The sequence below is a fragment of the Pongo abelii genome, chromosome X, assembly GCF_028885655.2.
Source record: "Pongo abelii isolate AG06213 chromosome X, NHGRI_mPonAbe1-v2.0_pri, whole genome shotgun sequence".
Lineage (NCBI taxonomy): Eukaryota > Metazoa > Chordata > Mammalia > Primates > Hominidae > Pongo > Pongo abelii.
The window spans coordinates 140488459-140510683 of NC_072008.2; the positions used below are offsets into that span (position 1 = coordinate 140488459).

At 37.3% G+C, this 22225-nt stretch overlaps 1 protein-coding gene across 3 annotated transcripts in view; it reads left to right on the top strand.

The window, feature by feature from the left end:
• HPRT1 (hypoxanthine phosphoribosyltransferase 1) overlaps positions 1-22225 on the top strand; it is a 40434-nt gene that overhangs the window by 7601 nt on the left and 10608 nt on the right. For 2 of the 3 annotated variants that reach the window (XM_002832128.5, XM_009235270.3), the window contains exons 2-4: positions 5651-5757; positions 7488-7671; positions 18663-18728. In XM_002832128.5, the coding sequence (XP_002832174.1) occupies positions 5651-5757; positions 7488-7671; positions 18663-18728 (357 nt within the window). Of the gene's footprint in view, positions 1-413; positions 441-5650; positions 5758-7487; positions 7672-18662; positions 18729-22225 lie in introns of those variants that run through there. The other variant, XM_054545086.1, reaches the window with a different exon arrangement.

The window sequence follows — 22225 nt, forward strand, 5'->3', positions numbered from 1 at the left end:
TTTTTTTTTTTTTTTTTTAGATGGAGTCTCGCTCTGTCACTCAGGCTGGAGTGTAGTGGTACAATCTCGGCTCACTGTAACCTCTGCCTCCTGGATTCAAGCAGTTCTCCTGTCTCAGCCTCCCTAGTAGCTGGGATTACAGGCCTGTGCCACCATGCCTGGCTAATTTTTTTTTGTATTTTTAGTAGAGACGGGGTTTTACCATGTTGGCCAGGCTGGTCTCAAACTCTTGACCTCGAGCGATCAACTTGCCTTGGCCTCCCAAAGTGCTGGGATTACAGGCATGAGCCACAGCGCCCAGCCGTCTTTTTTTTTTTTTAAATAGCAGTTTAACACTGTTCACAGTTACTCATGTACATGTCATGCCATCTATTACACTTTAAGTTCTGTGAGGGTAGCTGTATCAAATTTATCTAACTCTCTCTAGTATGCATGGCATAGTAAGTATTCAATAAATATTTGCATATTAGTGATAAGGATACAGGTTCTGAATAGTGGGTCCTTACCATTTAAGAATTAGTATTGGATGGCCGGGCGCGGTGGCTCACGCCTGTAATCCCAGCACTTTGGGAGGCTGAGGCGGGCAGATCATGAGATCAGGAGATCGAGACCATCCTGGCTAACACAGTGAAATCCTGTCTTTACTAAAAAAATACAAAAAAATTAACCAAGTGTGGTGGTGGGTGCCTGTAGTCCCAACTACTCGGGAGGCTGAGGCAGGAGAATGGCGTGAACCCGGGAGGCGGAGCTTGCAGTGAGCCAAGATCGCACCACTGCACTCCAGCCTGGGCCACAGAGCGAGACTCTGTCTCAAAAAAAAAAAAAAAAAAAAAATTAGTATTTGATATTTGTTCATTAAATATGAATTAAGAGGACTTACTTAGACTTTTTGTTAAATGTCAAGCTGGGAAAAGTAGTCATTTAAATGAATTGCCTCTTATTTAATCGTCTGATAATACATTTTGTTTTTATTTTGTAAAAAATTATTTTTTTTCTTTTTAGAGACAGGGTCTTGCTCTGTTGCCCAGGCTGGTCACAAACTCCTGACCTCAAGCAATCCTCCTGCCTTAGCCTCCCAAAATGCTGGGATTACAGGCGTGAGCCACCTCGCCCGGCCTTGTATTATGATACATTTTGAACATCTACAAGTAGACTTAGTATAATGAACGTGCATGTACCCATTGCCAAGTTCTGACAACTGTCTGTCTATAGCCAATTATGCATTTCTTAAATTAGAACCCCCCTAATATACCCAAATATATATATATACCCAATATATACCCAAATATATATATAATATATATTATATATAAAATATATATAATATATAATATATAAAATATATATAATATATAATATATAAAATATATATAATATATAATATATAAAATATATATAATATATATATTATATATTATATATTATATATATATAATATATATTATATATATAGTAAGTTGTAACAAAGTTGTGAATTCATACCTAAAGTATCTCAAGTGATGCAAGTTTTATGAATTTTTGTTTATGCCTTTTGGGAAGAGTTGTATTGACAAATTTTTTATGCTTAAAGTAAACCATAAATAAATCTTTCAAAAAAATAAAATCTAGGATGCAATAAAACAAAACAACTTCTTGACATAAATATGGTATGTAAATCTGTTTTGATTGGAAATCAATTTGTTATATTGACAGAATTCCTATTTTAGAATACATCTCTGCTGATCTGTCTGTATTCTTAGACTGCATATCTGGGATGAACTCTGGGCAGAATTCACATCGGCTTCCTTTGAAATAAACAAGACTTTTCAAATTCTTAGTCCATCTGCAGAACCTGTAGCCAGGCACTGAACCATTTTGATAGATGCAGTAGTCGTTATAAGTGTATATTTCAAGGAGTTCTGGCTGGGTCCTAGTTTATGCTTGTGGCAGAAGCAGTGAGTAACTGGGAGGAAGTTGGTGAGTAAGCTTCAAGGAAGAAGTCATTTTTAGTACTCTAGATCTTCCTGATTTTAAAGCACTACAAAATGGTGCATTTTCATTCTTGTTAAGTGATAACAGATATATTCTGATGAGCCTGAAATGAATATATATTGTATCATTTTTATAATATCTAGCAAGGTTTGTATTTTCCCAGAACTTGAACTAAATTTCAGTTCATAAAATTTATAAAATACTTACTTGTTGTAAAATATTTTTGGAATGTTCACATAGGTGACACATAAATGTCCCATTTTCATTCTTTCTATAGTAAATATGTTCTGATATGATGTGAAGACTTAGCAGATGCATCAGCATTTAATCCTAGAGGATCTGGCATAATCTTTTCCCCCAAGAATAGAAATTTTTTCTGCTTATGAAAGTAGTACATGTTTGTTTAAAAACAAATCAACATTGACTTCTGCCCGCTGTATAGCACTATGCCTCCACCTGGCCATGACCAGGGGCATGTCCTGGTCCACCTACCTGAAAATGTTTGCAGTCAGCCTCCTGGCCATGTGCACAGGGGCTGAAGTTGTCCCACAGGTATTACAGGCCAACCTGACAATACATGAAGTTCCACCGAAGTCTGAGAACTCAGAACTGAGCTTTGGGGACTGAAAGACAACACAAACCTCAAATTTCTCAGCACTGGAAACCTCAAAATATAACTGAATTCCATAAATAAGATTTTAAGTCTTAAATATGTATTTTTAAGTGTATTAAAAGTCAAGCTGCTTGTACTTAAGCACCTAATACAGTGCTTAGGTTGTAAAAGGAGATGCTCAATAGGTACTAACTGATATATTGAGATTTAATTATGGTTTGACCAATATTTATTGGAAACCGCCAAAGCTTATATCATTAGCTTCTTGAATGTGATTTGAAAGGTAATTTAGTATTGAATAGCATGTGAGCTAGAGTATTTCATTCTTTCTGGTTTATTTCTTCAAATAGACTTTGAATATAGTGGTGAATGGGTATTATAAATTAACTAATAAAAATGACATTGAAAATGAAAAAAACAAAAAACAAATATTAAAGTGTAGAAAGTGACCAGGTGTGGTGGCTCACACCTGTAATCGAAGCACCTTGGAAGGCTGAGGCAGGAGGATCGCTTGATCCCAGGAGTTCAAGACCAGCCTGGGCAACATAGCGAGACTTTGTCTCTAAAAAAAAACGAGAGAGAGAGAGAGAAAAAAAATTTTTTTATTTAAAAAAAGTGTAGAAAGTGTCAAGACCCCACTTCTTACCATTATTTGGTATATTTCTCTATACCCACCCACCCTTCCTCCTTACTCCCTCCCTCCCTTCCCAATCTTTTTATCTTTTTGTATTCTGATTTTTTGTTTGTATATTTTGCTTTAATTTAATGTATCCTTTAAAAATTTCCAATACATTTTATATGTATATATAAAAACGCATGCTGCCAAAGATAATTTATAAGAAAGACCATTGAATTTTTTTAAAAGTGATATATATTCATTGAAAAAATTTAGAATATATAGCAAAGCAATAAAGAACTAAATAAAATTGCTGTAACTCCTCTTTCAAAGATAATTGCTTTTATGATTTTGTTGTATTTTTTTCTGTATATAGGTACATATATAGTATTTATAAAGCTGTACTCATAGTACATTTTCACATCACAGGTACCATATCAGTGTTATTAAATATTTTGTATGCCAGAGGCTAGACATACCAAGACAACCAATATGTGGTTCTACTTAAATAATATTAGAGTATCTTTTATGATGACACTTCATGAGTTGACTGTAATAATCTTAGACTTTTAAGAGTTTGGGTTTTCAAAAGATCACTTAGCTTTCTTGGGTGATTTTTCCCCCTTACTGTGAGATGAGAGAGGCTGTTTGGATTTGGGATTGGGGTAGTGGGGACAGCAATTTTTCTTTTCTTTTTCTTTTTTATTTTGAGGTAGGGTATTGCTGTGTCACCCAGGCTGGAGTGCAGTGGTGTGATCTCAGCTCACTGCAACCTCCACCTCCCGGGCTCAGGTGATCCTCCTGCTTCAGCCTCCCCAGTAACTGGGACTACAGGCGCGTGCCACATGCCTGGCTAATTTTTGTATTTTTAGTAGAGATGGGGTTTCACCATGTTGGCCAGGCTGGTCTCTAACTCCTGACCTCAGGCGATACGCCCACCTGGGCCTCCCAAAATATTGGGATTACAGGCGTGAGCCGCTGCATCAGCCAGCAGTTTTTCTTGTAGTTTGTTTGTTTTGTTTTGTTTTGTTTTTGAGATAGGGTCTTACCCTGTTGTCCACGCTGGAGTGCTGTAGTATGATCGTAGCTCACTGCAGCCTCAAACTCCTGGGCTCAAGTCCTTCTACCTCAGCCTCCCGAGTAGCTGGGACTACAGGTATGCACCACCATACCTGGCAAATTTTTACAAAGTTTTTTGTAGGGATGGGGTCTTGCTACATTCCCCATGTCGGTCTTGAACTCCTGGCCTCAAGCAGCTCTCCTGTCTCAGCCTCCCAAAGCACTGGGTTACAAGTGTGAGCCACCACACCATGCCAGTTTTTCCTGTTCAGTGTGATATTTTATCTTGTTAGACTACAGTGTGTTAAAATTTGTTTTACTAAATTTTCAAACATACTCAAAAGTGGAGAGAATAGTATAATGAATACCCGTATGTTCATCACCCATGTTTAGAATATTATTAAATATTAAGATTTTGCTGCATTTGTCTTAGCTCTTTAAAATTTTTCTTTTTCTCTTTGTGACCTAAAGGAAATTCCATATCATATCATTTTACTTCTACATTCTTGACTAAGATGACTAAGACATATAGTTACATGTTTTTTTGTTTTCTTTTGTTTTGTTTTCTTTTGTTTTGTTTTTAAAGACGAAATCTCGCTCTTGTCCCCCAGGCTGGAGTGCAGTGGCGCCATCTCAGCTCAGTGCAACCTCTGCCTTCCGGGTACAAGCGATTTTCCTGCCTCAGCCTCCCAAGTAGCTGGGATTACAGGCTCCTGCCACCACGCCTGGCTAATTTTTGTATTTTTAGTAGAGACGGAGGGAGGAATTTCACCATGTTGGCAAGGCTGGTCTCGAAATCCTGACCTCAGGTGATCCACCCGCCTTGGCCTCCCAAAGTGCTGGGATTATGGCCTCCCAAAGTGCTGGGATTACAGGCGTGAGCCACCGCGCCCAGCCTGTTTTTTTGTTTGTTTGTTTGTTTTGTTGTGTTTTTTTTTGAGACAGAGTCTTGCTCTGTTTCCCAGGCTGGAGTGAAGTGGCGCATTCTTGGCTCACTGCAACCTTCACCTCCCAGGTTCAAGTGATTCTCCTGCCTCAGCCTCCCAAGTAGCTGGGACTACAGGCATGTGTCACCACACCTGGCTAATTTTTTTGTATTTTTAGTAGAGACGGGATTTCGCCATGTTGCCAAGGCTGGTCTCGAACTCCTGAGCTCAGGCAGTCTGCCTGCCTCAGCTTCCCAAAGTTCTGGGATTACAGGTGTGAACCAACCCGCCCGGCCTGTTGTTTTCTTATATAATTCATTATCATACCTACAAAATTAACAGTTACTAATATCATCTTATACCTAAATTTCTCTGATAAACTAAGGGTATTTTTTAACATCTTAATCCAATCAAATGTTTGTATCCTGTAATGCTCTCATTGAAACAGCTATATTTCTTTTTCAGATTAGTGATGATGAACCAGGTTATGACCTTGATTTATTTTGCATACCTAATCATTATGCTGAGGATTTGGAAAGGGTGTTTATTCCTCATGGACTAATTATGGACAGGTAAGTAAGATCTTAAAATGAGGTTTTTTACTTTTTCTTGTGTTAATTTCAAATGTCAGCAGCTGTTCTTACTTGCTATTTGAACATAAACTAGGCCAACTTATTAAATAACTGATGCTTTCTAAAATCTTCTTTATTAAAAATAAAAGAGGAGGGCCTTACTAATTACTTAGTATCAGTTGTGGTATAGTGGGACTCTGTAGGGACCAGAACAAAGTAAACATTGAAGGGAGATGGAAGAAGGAACTCTAGCCAGAGTCTTGCATTTCTCAGTCCTAAACAGGGTAATGGGCTGGGGCTGAATCACATGAAGGCAAGGTCAGATTTTTATTATTATGCACATCTAGCTTGAAAATTTTCCATTAAGTCAATTACAGTGAAAAACCTCACCTGGTATTGAATGCTTGCCTTGTATGTCTGGCTATTCTGTGTTTTTATTTTAAAATTATAATATCAAAATATTTGTGTTATAAAATATTCTAACTATGGAGGCCATAAACAAGAAGACTAAAGTTCTCTCCTTTCAGCCTTCTGTACACATTTCTTCTCAAGCACTGGTTATGCATGTATACTATATGCAAAAGTGCATATATACATTTATATTTTAACATATGAGTATAGTTTTAAATGTTATTGGACACTTTTAATATTAGTGCATCTAGAGCTATCTAATATATTTTAAAGGTTGCATAGCATTCTATCTTATGGAGATACTATAACTGATTTAACCAGTCCACTATTGATAGACACTATTTTGTTCTTACAGACTGTACTAGAAGAAACATTCTTTTACATGTTTGGTACTTGTTCAGCTTTATTCAAGTGGAATTTCTGGGTCAAGGGGAAAGAGTTTATTGAATATTTTGGTATTGCCAAATTATCCTCTAAGAAGTTGAATCATTTTATACTCTTGATGTTATATGAGAGTGCCTTTCTCTTCACAATTTGTCTCTTTTTTTTTTTTTTTTTTTTTGAGACAAGGTCTCTGTTGCCCAGGCTGGGGTGGGGTGCAGTGCAGCAGAATGATCACAGTTCACTGCAGTCTCAACCTCCTGGGTTCAAGCGATCCTTCCACCTCAGCCTCCTGAGTAGCTGGGACTATAGGTGTGCGCCACCACTCCCAGCTAATATTTTTATTTTGTAGAAACAGGGTTCGCCATGTTACCCAGCCTCCCAAAGTGCTGGGATTACAGGCATGAGCCACTGGCCCAGTTTCTACAGTCTCTTTTAATATTGTATATTATCCAAGAAATTTCATTTAATCAGAACCTGCCAGTCTAATAGGTGAAAATGGTATCTTGTTTTTATCTGCATTTTAAAAAAATTATGATAGTGGTATGCTTGGTTTTTTTGAAGGTATCAAATTTTTTACCTTATGAAACATGTGGGCAAAGGATGTGTTACATGGAAGATTTTTAAAAATTTTTTAATGCATTTTTTTGAGACAAGGTCTTGCTCTTTTGTCCAGGCTGGAGTGCAGTGGCACAATCACAGTTCACTCCAGCCTCAACATCCTGCACTAAAGTGATTTTCCCACCTCACCTCTCGAGTAGCTGGGACTACAAGTACATGCTACCATGCCTGGCTAATTTTTTTTTTTTTTTTTTTTTGCAGGCATGGGGTCTCACTATATTGCCCAGGTTGGTGTGGAAGTTTAATGACTAAGAGGTGTTTGTTATAAAGTTTAATGTATGAAACTTTCTATTAAATTCCTGATTTTATTTCTGTAGGACTGAACGTCTTGCTCGAGATGTGATGAAGGAGATGGGAGGCCATCACATTGTAGCCCTCTGTGTCCTCAAGGGGGGCTATAAATTCTTTGCTGACCTGCTGGATTACATCAAAGCACTGAATAGAAATAGTGATAGATCCATTCCTATGACTGTAGATTTTATCAGACTGAAGAGCTATTGTGTGAGTATATTTAATATATGATTCTTTTTAGTGGCAACAGTAGGTTTTCTTATATTTTCTTTGAATCTCTGCAAACCATACTTGCGTTCATTTCACTTGGTTACAGTGAGATTTTTCTAACATATTCACTAGTACTTTACCTCAAAGCCAATACTGTCTTTTTAAAACTAGTCACCTTGGAGGATATATACTTATTTTACAGGTGTGTGTGGTTTTTTAAATAAACTCCTTTTAGGAATTGCTGTTGGGACTTGGGATACTTTTTTCACTATACATACTGGTGACAGATACCCTCTCTTGAGCTACATCGGTTTGGGGGGAGTCAAAAGTCCTTTGGAGCTAGGTTTGACAAATAAGGTGGTTAACACTTGTTTCCTAGAAAGCACATAGAGAGCTAGAGCATTGGCGAATTGAAGAAACCACTTTTTTTTTTTAACACGCTTAAGAAAGAGGACCGCAGGTATACTCAAGAGAGTAAGTCGCACCAGAAACCACTTTTGATCCACAGTCTGCCTGTGTCACACAATTGAAATGCATCACAACACTGACACTGTGGATGAAACAAAGTCAGTGTGATTTTTATAAGTGAATTTCATTCATAATTTGATCGTGCAAACGTTTGATTTTTATTACTTTAGACTATTATTTCTGATTTTATGTTGGGTTGGTATTTCCTGTGAGTTACTGTTTTCCTTTAAAATAGGAATTTTTCATACTCTTCAAAGATTAGAACAAATGTCCAGTTTTTGCTGTTTCATGAATGAGTCCTGTCCATCTTTGTAGAAACTCGCCTTATGTTCACATTTTTATTGAGAATAAGACCACTTATCTACATTTAACTGTCAACCTCATCCTCTCCATTAATCATCTATTTGAGTGACCCAAGTTTTTGACCTTTTCCATGTTTACATCAATCCTGTAGGTGATTGGGCAGCCGTTTAAGTATTATTATAGACGTTTTCCCTATCCCATTAAAACCCTTTATGCCCATACGTCATAACATTACTTCCTACCCATAAGCTCCTTTTAACTTGTTAAAGTCTTGCTTGAATTAAAGACTTGTTTAAACACAAAATTTAGACTTTTGCTCAACAAAAGTGATTGATTGATTGATTGATGGTTTACACTGGGACTTCATTCTAGTCAGTATAGCTGCTGGCAGTATAACTGGCCAGCCTTTAATACATTGCTGCTTAGAGTCAAAGCATGTACTTAGAGTTGGTATGATTTATCTTTTTGGTCTTCTATAGCCTCCTTCCCCATCCCCATCAGTCTTAATCAGTCTTGTTACGTTATGACTAATCTTTGGGGATTTGTGCAGAATGTTATTTTAGATAAGCAAAAACGAGCAAAATAGGGGAGTTTAACTTTAATATTTTCTTTTAAAAAGCATTTTATGTTATAAGAGCAATTTTGAGTGGTAGAAATGCTTTGACATTTTATTTCCATTTTCTACTTTTAGTTTTTTTCCTATTTGTTTTAGATCTTAGAGGATTATTAAGCTGAACTCCTCAACTGGTAAAAAGCATGACATCTTAAACATAAGCAAAGCATATTTTTAGGTTAATTTTCACATAGAAAACAATTTATTTTATGTGAAATTCTATGTAGATATACTATTTTTTTGGTATTTATCGACATGTTTATTTTATTTTATTTTATTTTATTTTATTTTATTTTTTTGAGACAGAGTCTCGCTCTGTTGCCCAGGCTGGAGTGCAGTGGCACAATCGTAGCTCACTGCAACCTCCATCTCCTGGGTTCAAGCAATTCTTCTGTCTCAGCCTCCCGAGTAGCTGGGACTACAGGTGCCTGCCACTATGCCCGGCTAATTTTTGTATTTTTAGTAGAGATGGGGTTTCACCTTGTTGGTCAGGCTGGTCTCGAACCCCTGACCTCAGGTGATCCACCCACCTCAGCCTCCCAAAGTGCTGGGATTATAGGCATGAGCCACCGTGCCCGGCCGACATGTTAATTTTTTTAAGAAGGCTTTACTGGGGTATATTTTATATAATATAATAATCACATGTTTTAACTATACAATTCCAAGCTTTTTAGTATATTTATAGGGCTATGCAAGGAAGATATACTGTTAAACAGTAGAAATTGAGAAAGCTCTTTTGATAATATCTCTTGATTTGATGATGGCTCATGCCTGTAATCTCAGTGCTTTGGAAGGCCAAGACAGCAGAATCACTTGAGGCTAGGGGTTCGAGACCAGCCTGGGCAACACAGCGATACCCTATCTCTACAAATAACAAAAATAAAAATATCTGTTGATTTGAAGTAAAGTTTTTTTTTAAAGACAAGGTCTCATTCTGTCACACAGGCTGGAATGCAGTAGCAAGATCACAGCTCACTGTGGCCTTGACCTTCTGGGCTCAAGTGATTCTCCCACTTCGGCCTCCCGAGTAGCTGGGACTACAGGTGTGCACCACCATGGCTGGCTAATTTTTTTTATGTTTGTAGAGATTGGGTCTTACTATGTTGCCCAGGCTGATCCCGAACTCCTGGGCTCAAGCAGTCTTCCCGCCTCAGCCTCTAAAAGTGCTGGGATTACAGGCTTGAGTCACCATGCCCAGCCTGAAGTAACATTTCTACCCTGTTTAATAATTCAGCAGCTTGTCATGTAAGATATTCGTATATGCATATAAAACATTAGGCAGCTTAATTTGTAAAACTGTAAAATGGAAATTTTAAATTGTTTGCAGCATCAATAACATTGATGTCAGTATGATTTTTACATGCTGATCTTGACCAATTTGGAACAGTGAGTTAAAATCTGGCTGATCTGTACTAATCCTAAAAAAATATTCTATGAACTATTAAATGTTTCCAGAATATATAAAGAAGCATTATGATGTCAACACACCCATCTGTTTTTTTTTTTTTTTGGAAATAAAACTCCATTTTTCTTATTAAAGAAAACATGCTTATTAGAAAACATACAGCTGGGTGCAGTGGCACACATGTAATTCCAGTGCTTTGGGAGATCGAGGTGGGAGAATCACTTGAGGCCAGGAGTTTGAGACCAGCCTAGACAACATAATGAGACCCCATCTCTACACAAAAAGAATTAGTTGCACATGGTGGCGTGCACCTGTAGTCCTAGCTACTTGGGAGGCAGAGGCAGGAGCATCCCTTGAGCCCAGGAGTTTGAGACTGCAGGAGTTCGAGACTGAGTGGAATGCAGTGGAACTGCATTCCAGCCTGAGTGACAGAGGGAGACCCTGTCTTAAAAAAATAAGAAAGAAAACACAACTGCAGAAAATTATAAAGGATTTAAGTCATTCCAAATATCACTGCCACTTTTTATTTAGAATATTCTAAAGAATTCTCTCTCTGTGTACACACACACATATGCATACTCTTAATCTAAGTAGCTTGGTAGGATTTTATTTACCTAGTGCCTAGATAGGAAATTGCCTGGGGATTCCAAATACCTATTTCATTAAATTAAAGATGTCGCTGATTTTAAGACTTAACACTATTTTTCATACTGCCAAGAAAGAAAACACTACCAGTTATAAATGTAAATTGCCATCAGTTGTAATACATCAATTTTAGAGCTATTATTAATAAAATGTGAATGTGCATCTTAGAGCAATGAAATATAGTACTATATATTTGATGACCTTTTCTGCCCTGTGATATTCAGAAAGTGAAAGTTAAATATGGGCTGAGCATGGTGGCTCACACCTGTAATCCCAGTACTTTGGGAAGTCAAGACGGGAGGATGGCTTGAACCCAGGAGTTCAAGACCAGCCTAGGCAATGTAGCGAGACGCCATCTCAAAATATTAAAAATAAGTAAATAAATAAATAAAAAGAAGGTTAAGTATGCAAATGTATTTCCTTTGTTGTGAATTTATTTCAATTTTATAGTGATTTTTTTTTTTTTTTTGAGACAAAGTCTCACTCTTGTCCCCCAGGCTGGAGTGTGATGGCGTGATCTCAGCTCACTGCAACCTCTGCCTCCCAGGTTCAAGCTATACTCCTGCCTTGGCCCTCCGAGTAGCTGGGATTACAGGCGCCTGCTACCATGCCTGGCTAATTTTTGTATTTTTAGTTGAGACGGGGTTTCACCATGTTGGCCAGGCTGGTCTAGAACTCTTGACCTCTGGTGATCCACCCGCCTCGGACTCCCAAAATGCTGGGATTACAGGCGTGAGCCACCGTGCCTGGCCAGTGGTTGTTTTTTTTTGAGACAGGATCTTGCTCTGTCACCCAGGCTGGAGTGCAGTGGTGCCATCTTGGTTCACTGCAACCTCTGCGTGGGCTCAAGCAATCCTCCCACCTCACTCTCCAGAGTAGCGGGGACCACAGGTGTGTGCCACCACACCTGACTAATTTTTGCATTTTTTTTGTAGAAACAGGGTTTTGCCATGTTGCCCAGGTTGGTCTCAAACTCCTGGGCTCAAACAATCCAACTGCCTTGGCTTCCCTAAGTGAAATTACAGGCATGGGCCACTGTACCCAGTCTAGTGATTTTTTTATTTTTATTTTTATTTATTTATTTTTTTTTTACCAAAAAAACAACGAAGCCTCAGGAGGAAAAGTTGATACACAAGTAAATTTTATTGGAAATGTTTTTGTGTGGACCTTAAGCAGAGGGAAAATTAGTCTGCATTATGGTGTATCCAGACTAAATGACTGATATTAAAATGAAATTATCCTTAGGATTTGCAATCTTAGAGAAAACTTTTTCATTTTTATTTTTTTGAGTTACAAATTATCTTCATTTACATTTGAGAACAGTGAGCCACAGAGGGATTAAGTAACTTACTCAAGATCATACAAGTCTTTGATTTGAACCCAATCTTTTAACTGCAGAACTCAGAGTCACTCTTATTTGGAAAAACTTTTTAACTGATGTGGATCCTCTAATATGGGCTTCCTATTATTCATTCTCTATTAGTCAGAAGTTTTGCAAGCAGACAGAATTCATTTTGCCAATTACGGGATTTTCCCTCAGTTGCAGTCAAGGTTCATAAAACTATAACTCTTTATCTTTAATTAGAAATGTTTTTTTTTTGAGACAAGGTCTTGCTCTGTTGCCCAGACTGGAGTGCAGTGGCACAGTGGCTCATTGCAGCTTTGAACTCCTGGACTCAAGGGATCCTCTGCCTCAGCCTCCCAAGTATCTGAGACTACAAGTGCGTGCCATCACCCATGGCTATTTAAAAAAAAAAAAAATTGTAGAGATAGGGTCTTGCTGTGTTGCCCAGGCTGGTCTCAAACTCCTGGTCTCAAGCAATCCTTCTGCCTTGGTCTCCCAAAGTGCTGAGATTACAGGTGTCAGCCATTGCACCTGGCCAAAACGATATCTTAAAATACACACACACACACCTTTTGATACCTTTTGTGTGTCTCAAAAGGTATCAAAAGAGAATAGCTATAACTTTAGTCTTGATCTTGATAGTGACTTGATTAGACTATCTGTTTAACATCAAAGATGCAAATTAATACTTTCTTTGAGTGAGCATATTAAAAATGCAGAAAATATTGGAGTAGTTTTTTATTTTAAATAAATTGTATTCTGTGTATTTAAGGTATACAACATGATGTTATGGGATACATATAGATGGTTAAAAGATTACTGCAGTGAAGCAAATTAACGTATCCTTCAACTCACATAGTTACCCATTTTTTTTTTTTGTTTTGGTGGCAAAAGGAGCTTAAAATCTCATTTAGTGTGAATCCCAAATACAGCACAATTTTATTACTTATATACCTCATGTTGTACATTATATTTCTAGACTTGTTCATCCTACATATCTGCTACTTTGTATCCTCTGAGCTACATCTCCCCATTTTCTCACTTGCCCCCCAAGTAGTTTCTTAAAGTGTCTCATGTAAGAGGGCAGTAGCTTTCAGCTTAAACTTTTTCTCTGTATGTAGTCGATTTCTTTGAGGTATACTCTCTAGAATAGTTAGATGTAGGTATACCACTTTGATGTTGACACTAGTTTACCTAGAACTTATCTTCTGTAAATCTGTCTCTATTTCCATCTCTGTCTCCATCTTTGTCTCTATCACTATTTATCTGTCTGTCTGTCTGTCTGTCTGTCTATCTATCTATCTATCTAAAGCAAATTCATGCCCTTCTATTTATTGAATCGAGACCATAGACAGGGGTGAGAGAAAGAATTTGGCAGGAATGGGGATGTGTATTATCTGTGGCATAAGGAAACTTTACAGAACTAGATTCAAAAGTATACTTTCTAGTTCTTTCCCATGGCTTTTCACTTTGATGTAGTCCTTATCAGGCAACTGAGGTTTTATATAAGTCCCCTGATTCTTAGAACATGAAGGTGTAGTAGTCAAGTTTGGTCCCTCGAAACCACAAATTTTGTGGAAAAAAATTAAGAAAATTGAATAAGTTCCTCAGCAAATACATACTGATCGTCTGTTATACAGCCATGAGAAGTGGTTCTGTTGCACATGTTTATTTTATCAGATCCTAATCCCAAACCAGGCATAAAATGGAAACCATGAAGATAGGATGAAATAACTTCTGAATGTTTGAATGTTTGAAAATAGTGTACTTAAAAATACGAGGTGGTTTTTGTTTGTTTTTTGTTTTTTTCTTTTTTTTGAGACAGGGTCTCACTCTGTCACCCAGGCTGGAGTGTAGTGGTGCAATCTCATCTCATTGCAGTCTTGACCTCCCAGGCTCAGGTTATCTACCACCTCAGCCTCCCAAGTAGCTGGGACTACAGGCACATGCCACCACGCCCAGCTAATTTTTTGTATTTTTTGTGGAGACAGTGTTTCACCCTGTTGCCCAGGCTGGTCTAGAACTCCTGGGCTTAAGCGATCCTCCCACCTCAGCCTCCCAAAGTGCTAGGATTACAGGCATGAGCCACCATGCATGGCAGAAAATACCAGGTTTTTAAGTATCAGCACTTACTCTTCAATCTTTTCTATTACAGCTAAATGGTATTTTTTATTTAATTCTATTATGGCTAAATGGTATTTTTTATTTAATTAGAGCAATGCTGTTGAATAGAACTTTCTTTGAGGATGGAAATCTTTTATGTTTCTGCTATATGGTACAGAGCCACTAGTGACATGTGGCTTTTGAGGACTTGACACATCTTGTGCAACACAGGAACTGAATTTTTAAGTAATTTTTATTGCCACATGTGGCTACCGTATGGGGCAGTGTAGTACTAGATGATCTGTAAGGGCTGTGCTTCATCAGTGTCATTTTTTAACTGACAAAAACCTTTAGTTTTTTTTTTTTTTTTAGTAATGTGTTTATTTAAAAGAGTTCATAAAATACAAGTAAACAAATTAACTTATTACCTGAGCATATATCCTTTCATACATATTTTGGAAAATGGAATATCTGCCATTTTTTTTATCTGAAATACAGTCTACCTCTAAAAATATATGATTCTAACATTCTCACTTTAGTTGGCATTTGATCAGGGTATAGAAAAACAGTTAAAGGACAGAGGATGGTTGAGAGATTATGATATGAAGAGAAAATGTGATTGAGTGTGGTAGACTTGGGGCCTGCTTGAATGTTGAGAGAATGACTGTTTTCTGATAAAAAAAAAAAAATTCCATTCTAGGATCCTAAAAGAAAGGTCTGAAGTTCACTGCAGAAAGCAAGCTACATAGTAGTAAGCCACTAAGGGGACATGGAGCCCTTAGTAATTCCTAACTTAGTAATATTCTCATCATGCCCTCTTGGGAACCCAGCCTCTGCTTTCTCTCCTTATAGTTCAACCTCCCTGTTTGTTCCAAGCAGTTCTTTTCCTGCCCATTTATTATGCATTTCTATACAGCTTTCCTCCTCTTTTTCTATACCATGCTGCAGTTCTTATTGCTACCTAGAGGTTTTCAAAATTCCTAGGGGCGGACAAGTAGGCATAAAGAAAGTTCTTCCCTATTATCCTTCCTATTTTTTCACCTAGACTGAAGAGGTAGACAAAATAGAAATAAAGACATTAAGGGTATGTGTTTGTAGTCCCAAAGAGCTTCTCTGGCAATTTTATGTAGTTGACAGTGACGCTCTGAGTTCAGGACAGATTGGACTCCTTGGCTGAGAGGAGTGAGGAGATAGGACGGTAGAGGAGAGGGTAGAGCAACTCTGGAGGAAGCTTTCCCCTCACCTTTGCCAGTCCTGTTATCCTAGACTTAACCATAATTAAAGATGAGGGAGGCACTCAGTAAAGGGATCTAGTGGGAAGCTTGTTCCAGACAGCCAAGGAGGGAGGTTAGCGCAGTTCCTTTGGCCACCCAGGTGGGGTAATTGATCCGTGTATGCCATTCGTGTACAATGTAGGCACTTATACCTGTATTCCCATGTAGTGAACTATACCATTACTCTTAAATTAATATTCTTTATTAGCTTCCATGGTGGCTATAGGCCAGGCAAGAGAGTTAAGAAAAAATAAATAGCCAGGTATGGTGACTCAAGCCTGTAATCGCAGCACTTTAGGAGGCCAAGGCAGGAGGATCGCTTGAGTCCAGGAGTTCAAGACCAGCCTGAGCAAAATAGTGAGAGCCTGTCTCTATTTTTTAAAAAAGCCTTGGGGCAAACAGGAGTGTGGAGGTTTGGATGCTAATAGAACAGCAGTGTCTTACTGCTTCGAGTTCTCTTGTTTCTTGTCCTATCACCGTAGCCTTTGGATCACAGCAATTTTTCCATGACTCCATACTTTTCAGTTCTTGAATATTTTTTCCTTTATTCCTCTTGTCTCTGTAAAGACATCAACTGGAGTTGGACTGTAATACCAGGTATCTCCAGAAGATGTCACTATTTAACAGGCTTTACAGTATAAATAATTAGATGTGAGTCACTGTCATCTGAAGCTTGTTGTCTTTTCTTTCTTCTTTCTTTTTTTTCCCCATCAATTCTGTATGTTTGAAATGCTGGGTTTTAAGTTAGTTAGAATAAGGGATGTCTGTAATTTCCCTAAAATGAGAAGTAATACACAAAGGTTGATATCAGAAGTCATATGCTCACCTTACAACACCAAACAATACTGGCCCATTTGTGTTTTTTGAAAGTAATACTCCATAATAAATGGATGTATATATAGAAGCATAACAAAAATAGAAGCACATAAAAGTGAAAAGTCTCATAAACCCCACTGTCACTACTCATGTAATTGCTGTTACAAATTTGTTTAAATGTTGAATAAAAATGGTGTCATGGGCAACACAGTGTTCCACTACTTGGTGTTTTTAATAGCATTATTCTGTCTCAGTGTGCATTGGATCACCAGGTGCTTTTTAATAGTTACATGGTGTTACATTGTGTAGATGAACTTGATTAATTTAAATGGTTCCCTGTTAATGGACATGTTGGTTCGTTTTTGTGAACAACTGATACAGTGAACATTTATTTTTTAAATAATAAAAAGAGAGACAGGGTCTTGCTGTGTTTCTCAGGCTGGCCTTGAACTCCTGGGGTCAAGCGATCGTCTCGCCTCTGCCTCCCAAAGTGCTGGGATTGCAGGCATGAAGCCACCGCACCCAGCCCAGGGAACACTCTTGAATGTATCTTTGTATACTTGTCAGTGTTTTTGTAGCGTTGATTCCCAGAAGTGGGATTACTGGGTTAAGTGACATGCATGTTTGCAATTTTAACAGGTATTGCTATGTCATTTTCAAAAGAAGCTATGCCAATTAATACTTTCACCAACAAGAGTGCTTATTTCCCCTCAGCATATTATCAGGCTTAAGTTTTGCCAGTGTGGGTGGGAGAACAGTAGAATCACATTGTTTTAGTGTTTGTTTCTCACATAGGTATAATTTTACACTTTATAGCCTTCTCTTCTATAAATTGTCTATTTGTGTTCATTCTCCATTTTCCTATGGGTTCTTATTGTTGGAGCCCAATATATAAAAGGGGGTATTTGTTACAGAACCTCTTCAGTTTTGGTTCATATCATGCCTGGGTTTTTACCCTTTCTACGGATGTTAAAAAAATTCTCTATTTTCTTCCAGTCCACTTATGGCTTTATTTTTTACATTTAGATTTTAATCCGTCTGGAATTTATTTTTGTGTATGCTGTGAGGTAGGGACCATACTTTTATTTTTTCCCAAATGGGTTACTAGTTGGCCAAACATCATTTATTGAATAATTCATCTTTTCCCTACTGACTCGAAATACCATCTTTATTGTATACTAAATCCTCATATAGTTCTGGGTCTGTTTCTGGGCTCTACTTTGTTCATTTACTGTGCTGGTACTGCACCGTTGTAATTGCTGTGGCTTTGTGGTATGGTATGGCTTGCTCTCTGCTAGGGCAAGTCGAAGCTCTTTTGTTCACCTGCTCTTTCACCCAAATTTTCTGTCCTGAATCCAGCACAGCCAAATTATGGTCGTTGTCACCACCAACTACAGTGGGTGTTGAGCATTTCCCATTGAATCTCCTGTAAGGGTTTTATTGGATTCTGTGATAGCGGTAAAATGGGAGCCTAAGAGGTATTCCTTAAAGGACTACTAATCAGACCTGGTTTCCCAGACGATGCTGAAGATGACTGGGCCTGGGCTAGACTTTTGAGGGACATATCCTTGGGGTTGGGTGTGATATAGACCAGCCCTTAAAATTTGCTTGACTCATAGGAATCATACAGGGCCAGAACCAGACACCTGTCATGCTAATAACTTCCCTCACAATTCAGAAATCACTGTGATTGAAGATGGGTGGCTGTTATAATACTGCCCATTTAAAAATGGATGTAACCTATTTTTTAGGACTCTCAAAAACATCAAATCAGTAATGGCCAATTAGGACTTTTTAATTTTTACTAATCTCTACTTGAAAGTTTTCTAGTCATTCATTTCAGGAAACCTAATTCTTATAATTCATATCATTTAGAATATCATAATGCTATGGACATTAGATAGCTAACTTCTCAAATCTTCTAGTTCTCATTTAATTTGAAGTTTGTGTGTGTACATAAGGATATACATATACATATGTGTGTGTATATATATCTATAGTTTTTTTTTTTCTAACTAGAATGACCAGTCAACAGGGGACATAAAAGTAATTGGTGGAGATGATCTCTCAACTTTAACTGGAAAGGTATGTATCTTGAAAGGGAAGGAAAAAAAAGCACTTCATACCAAGAGTCAATTAGTAACAGTGTGCTTTCAATCAATCACTAAGAGATAGTTTACATAGTATAACTAAATGGGTTATTTAACCCTTGGAAGCAGTCTAGGTTAATTATCGTTCCCTAGGTCATGTAGTAAAAAGACAGTAGAATCCAACATTAACCTTAAATGTCCATATTGTCAAGTACTGCTGTCTGCCTCTGTGGGACTCTAATTTGGGATCCTTCAAAAAACGTTGATGGGGGAAAAGATAGCCTTTTTTTAAAAAAAAAAACTATGTGAGTCTATGTGAGGTAGACTCACATAGTTTCCTAAAAGATAGCAAAGCAGTATCATGTAGTGGCTGAAAGTGTGAGTTCCGGAGCCTGACAACTGATTCAAAGCCTGGCTTAGTACTTCCTAACTCTGACCTTGGGCAAGTTACTTAACCTCTCTGTGTCCCATATGTGATTAGGGTGAGGTTAATAATAGCAGCCATAGAGTTAAGAGGATTAAGTGCTATAATGCAAGTAGAGCTCTTACAACAGTTTCTGGTAAATAAATGCACTCAATAAATTCAGACATACTATTATTTTAAGAAATCTCAAAGAGTTTTCTTAGTACCTTAAAATTCTCCTAGTGTGGACCATTGGTTTTGGTATATTGTGCTTCCATGTAGTTTAATATCAAGTTGTTTTTAGATTTCCCTTTTAATTTCTTTGTTGACCCATTGGTTGTTCAGGAGCATGCTGTTTACCTGAAAATAATGGAGATATTAAGGTATTTGAATATTTATCTTCTAGTACATTGAAAAACTTTTTGAGAGTAACCAATAATAAATGATGGAATGCTACTGCTTTTTTTTTTGACGCTGCCAGTTATTGTTTATTTACACTATGCCAAATATAAAGGCATTAATCTCATAAAAGTTTCACAACAATCCTGTGAGGGAGACGATATCCCCATTTTACAGAACAGGAAATTAAGACTTAGTAAGGTTAAAAGACTTGCCCGAAGTCACAGAACCAGTAAGTGGTAGAGCTTGAATTTGAATACAGACCTGACTCTAAAGTTCTTTTCTTTCTTTAGATTTTAGTGTTCATTGCTTACTTGAATGAGTATCTATAAGAAAACGTTAACATGTAAAACTTCTGTGAAATTATCTTGTCCCATGTCAGGGTCATGTCAAACTAATGTCCTCCTCAGCATCTTTGGAAAACTTCAGAGGAGAAATTAGCTTTGCCCCTCCTGTTCATTTCATATACCACTGTTAGACCTGTCCTTCCCTTTCAGTATGCTTTGTCCATATATAGAAGCTGTTGAAGCCATTACTTGTCTGGTCAGTTTTTAGTGCTGGAATGGACCTAGCCTTTTAGGCCTTCTGAGATTTAGTTTGATCTCGTCTTTCCCACCTAATGGCTCTGTTCTACTACATAGATTTGATCTGAAACAGTTCTCTGTTTCTAAAATAACTTTCTTTTCATGATAGTCACAGTAAAGTACATTTATTATGGAAAAATCAATAAGTATAAATTGAGTGAAAGTTATTTCTTGGTGGTAAGATTATGGGATTATTTGAACTTTCTGTTTCATTTTATTTATTTATTTATTTATTTATTTATTTATTTATTTATTTATTTTTGTGATGGAGTCTCACTCTGCTGCCCAGGCTGGAGTGCAGTGGTACGATCTTGGCTCACTGCAACCTCCACTTCCCAGTTCAAGTGATTCTCCTGCCTCAGACTGCCGAGTAGCTGGGATTACAGGCACACGCCACCATGCCCAGCTAATTTTTTTATCTTTAGTAGAGACAGGGTTTCACCATGTTGACCAGGCTGATCTCCAACTCCTGATCTCAGGTATCCACCTGCCTCAGCCTCCCAAAGTACTGGGATTACAGGTGTGAACCACCCTGCCTGGCCTCATTTTGTCTTTTGGGGGCATTTTTGTGTGCAGATATATCTGTATATAAATATTTTTCCCTCTTTTCCCCAGTTAGTATTTGAGCAGATGAACTTTGGACCCCAGATACCTGTATTCAAGTCTCTAATACCACTTCTTGGCTATTTTCATTTTATCAAATGGCCTCTTATCCTCATTTTTCTCTTTTATTAAGTAGAGATGTAACTACTTGATATAATTCAAAAACTCAATAATGGCATTCTTTTATTTTTTAGACTCTAGTGTCTGTACTCCTTGTACCATGCTGGGATTCATTTGAACAATTGCATGGCTTTTTTAGTGTATTATTAAATTTGCAATTTACTTAGAATTTACTGGGATCTCGTACAAATGGGAAAAAACATAATTGTGTTACTCATTTGCTGTGTGCCTTTGGATTGACCCTATTTTTTGTATTTATTTTCTCCCCATATCCTGAGTTCCACTTTGAATAAAAAGTAATTTTTTCCTGCCTGTAAAATAGGCTACCAATAGGCTGCAGTTGTCTATAGTAGCTGCTTCACTGAGGAGAGCTCAGCATGAGAGAAATAGTATGAATTGCTTGCCACAAGTTATGGGCTAGCCTTACTTCATTCTGTACTTGGACCTGTTTAGGCTTCTAAGAGATCTTACCTCCAACAATAAGCTGCTTTGAGACATGAAAAGGTGGAAGCTTTACTTGGTTATAACTTTACTTTTAATATCTAGAACAGTGAGTCTTCAAACTTGTATTTGCATGCCCAATTTATAAAAAGTTTCCTGAGCATTTACCCCTATTATATGCATTTTAAATTATATATGATTTATGGTAATAATATTATATATGTTACAAAATACATACAAAAATATAGATTAAACAAGGTGAGGTAAAAAATTTAAAAGTTCTAATCTTTCTTGCAAACCAGTGGATCTTTTGTGCCTTGCTCTGGTAAACACTATCTTAGAAGAATATATAGAACATTAAAATCTTAATGCTATAGTTACATGACAGAGTATGATGAGAGCTACAGATAAACAATACATCATGAATCTTCTTGTGGCAATGTTTATAACCATTATGTGAAGTGCTGCCTCATTCTTATAACTAGCATAAGAACAGATAGGACTTTCTCGATTTTGAGGAGTAATTATTAGATGGTATTTTCTCTTAAGGACTCTTCCAGCTATAAAATTCTTAAATGTAGAAAGCGAAGTGAGGGTTTATGGTGAGAGGAAGCATTGGTGTCATGTTTTAGTGTAGTCCAAGAATATGGACACATCCAGAAAATGCAGATCAAGTTTAGCCTAATGAGAAAATATATTTTGGAGTCCATATGGTAAATTAAATTATGTGATTTTTGAGTTATTATACAAATATAATTCTTAGAATGTTAGAGTCAGGAGACTATAAGAGACCAACTGCTTCAAGTTTCATTTAACACGTGGGAAACTAAGGCCAGAGAAATTTCAAGACTTGCCCAAGATTAGACCTCTTGTTAAGTAATGAAAGTGTTTTAAAAACAGGTGGGTCAAATTCTGTTTTTAAAATTTCCATTATGATGAAAA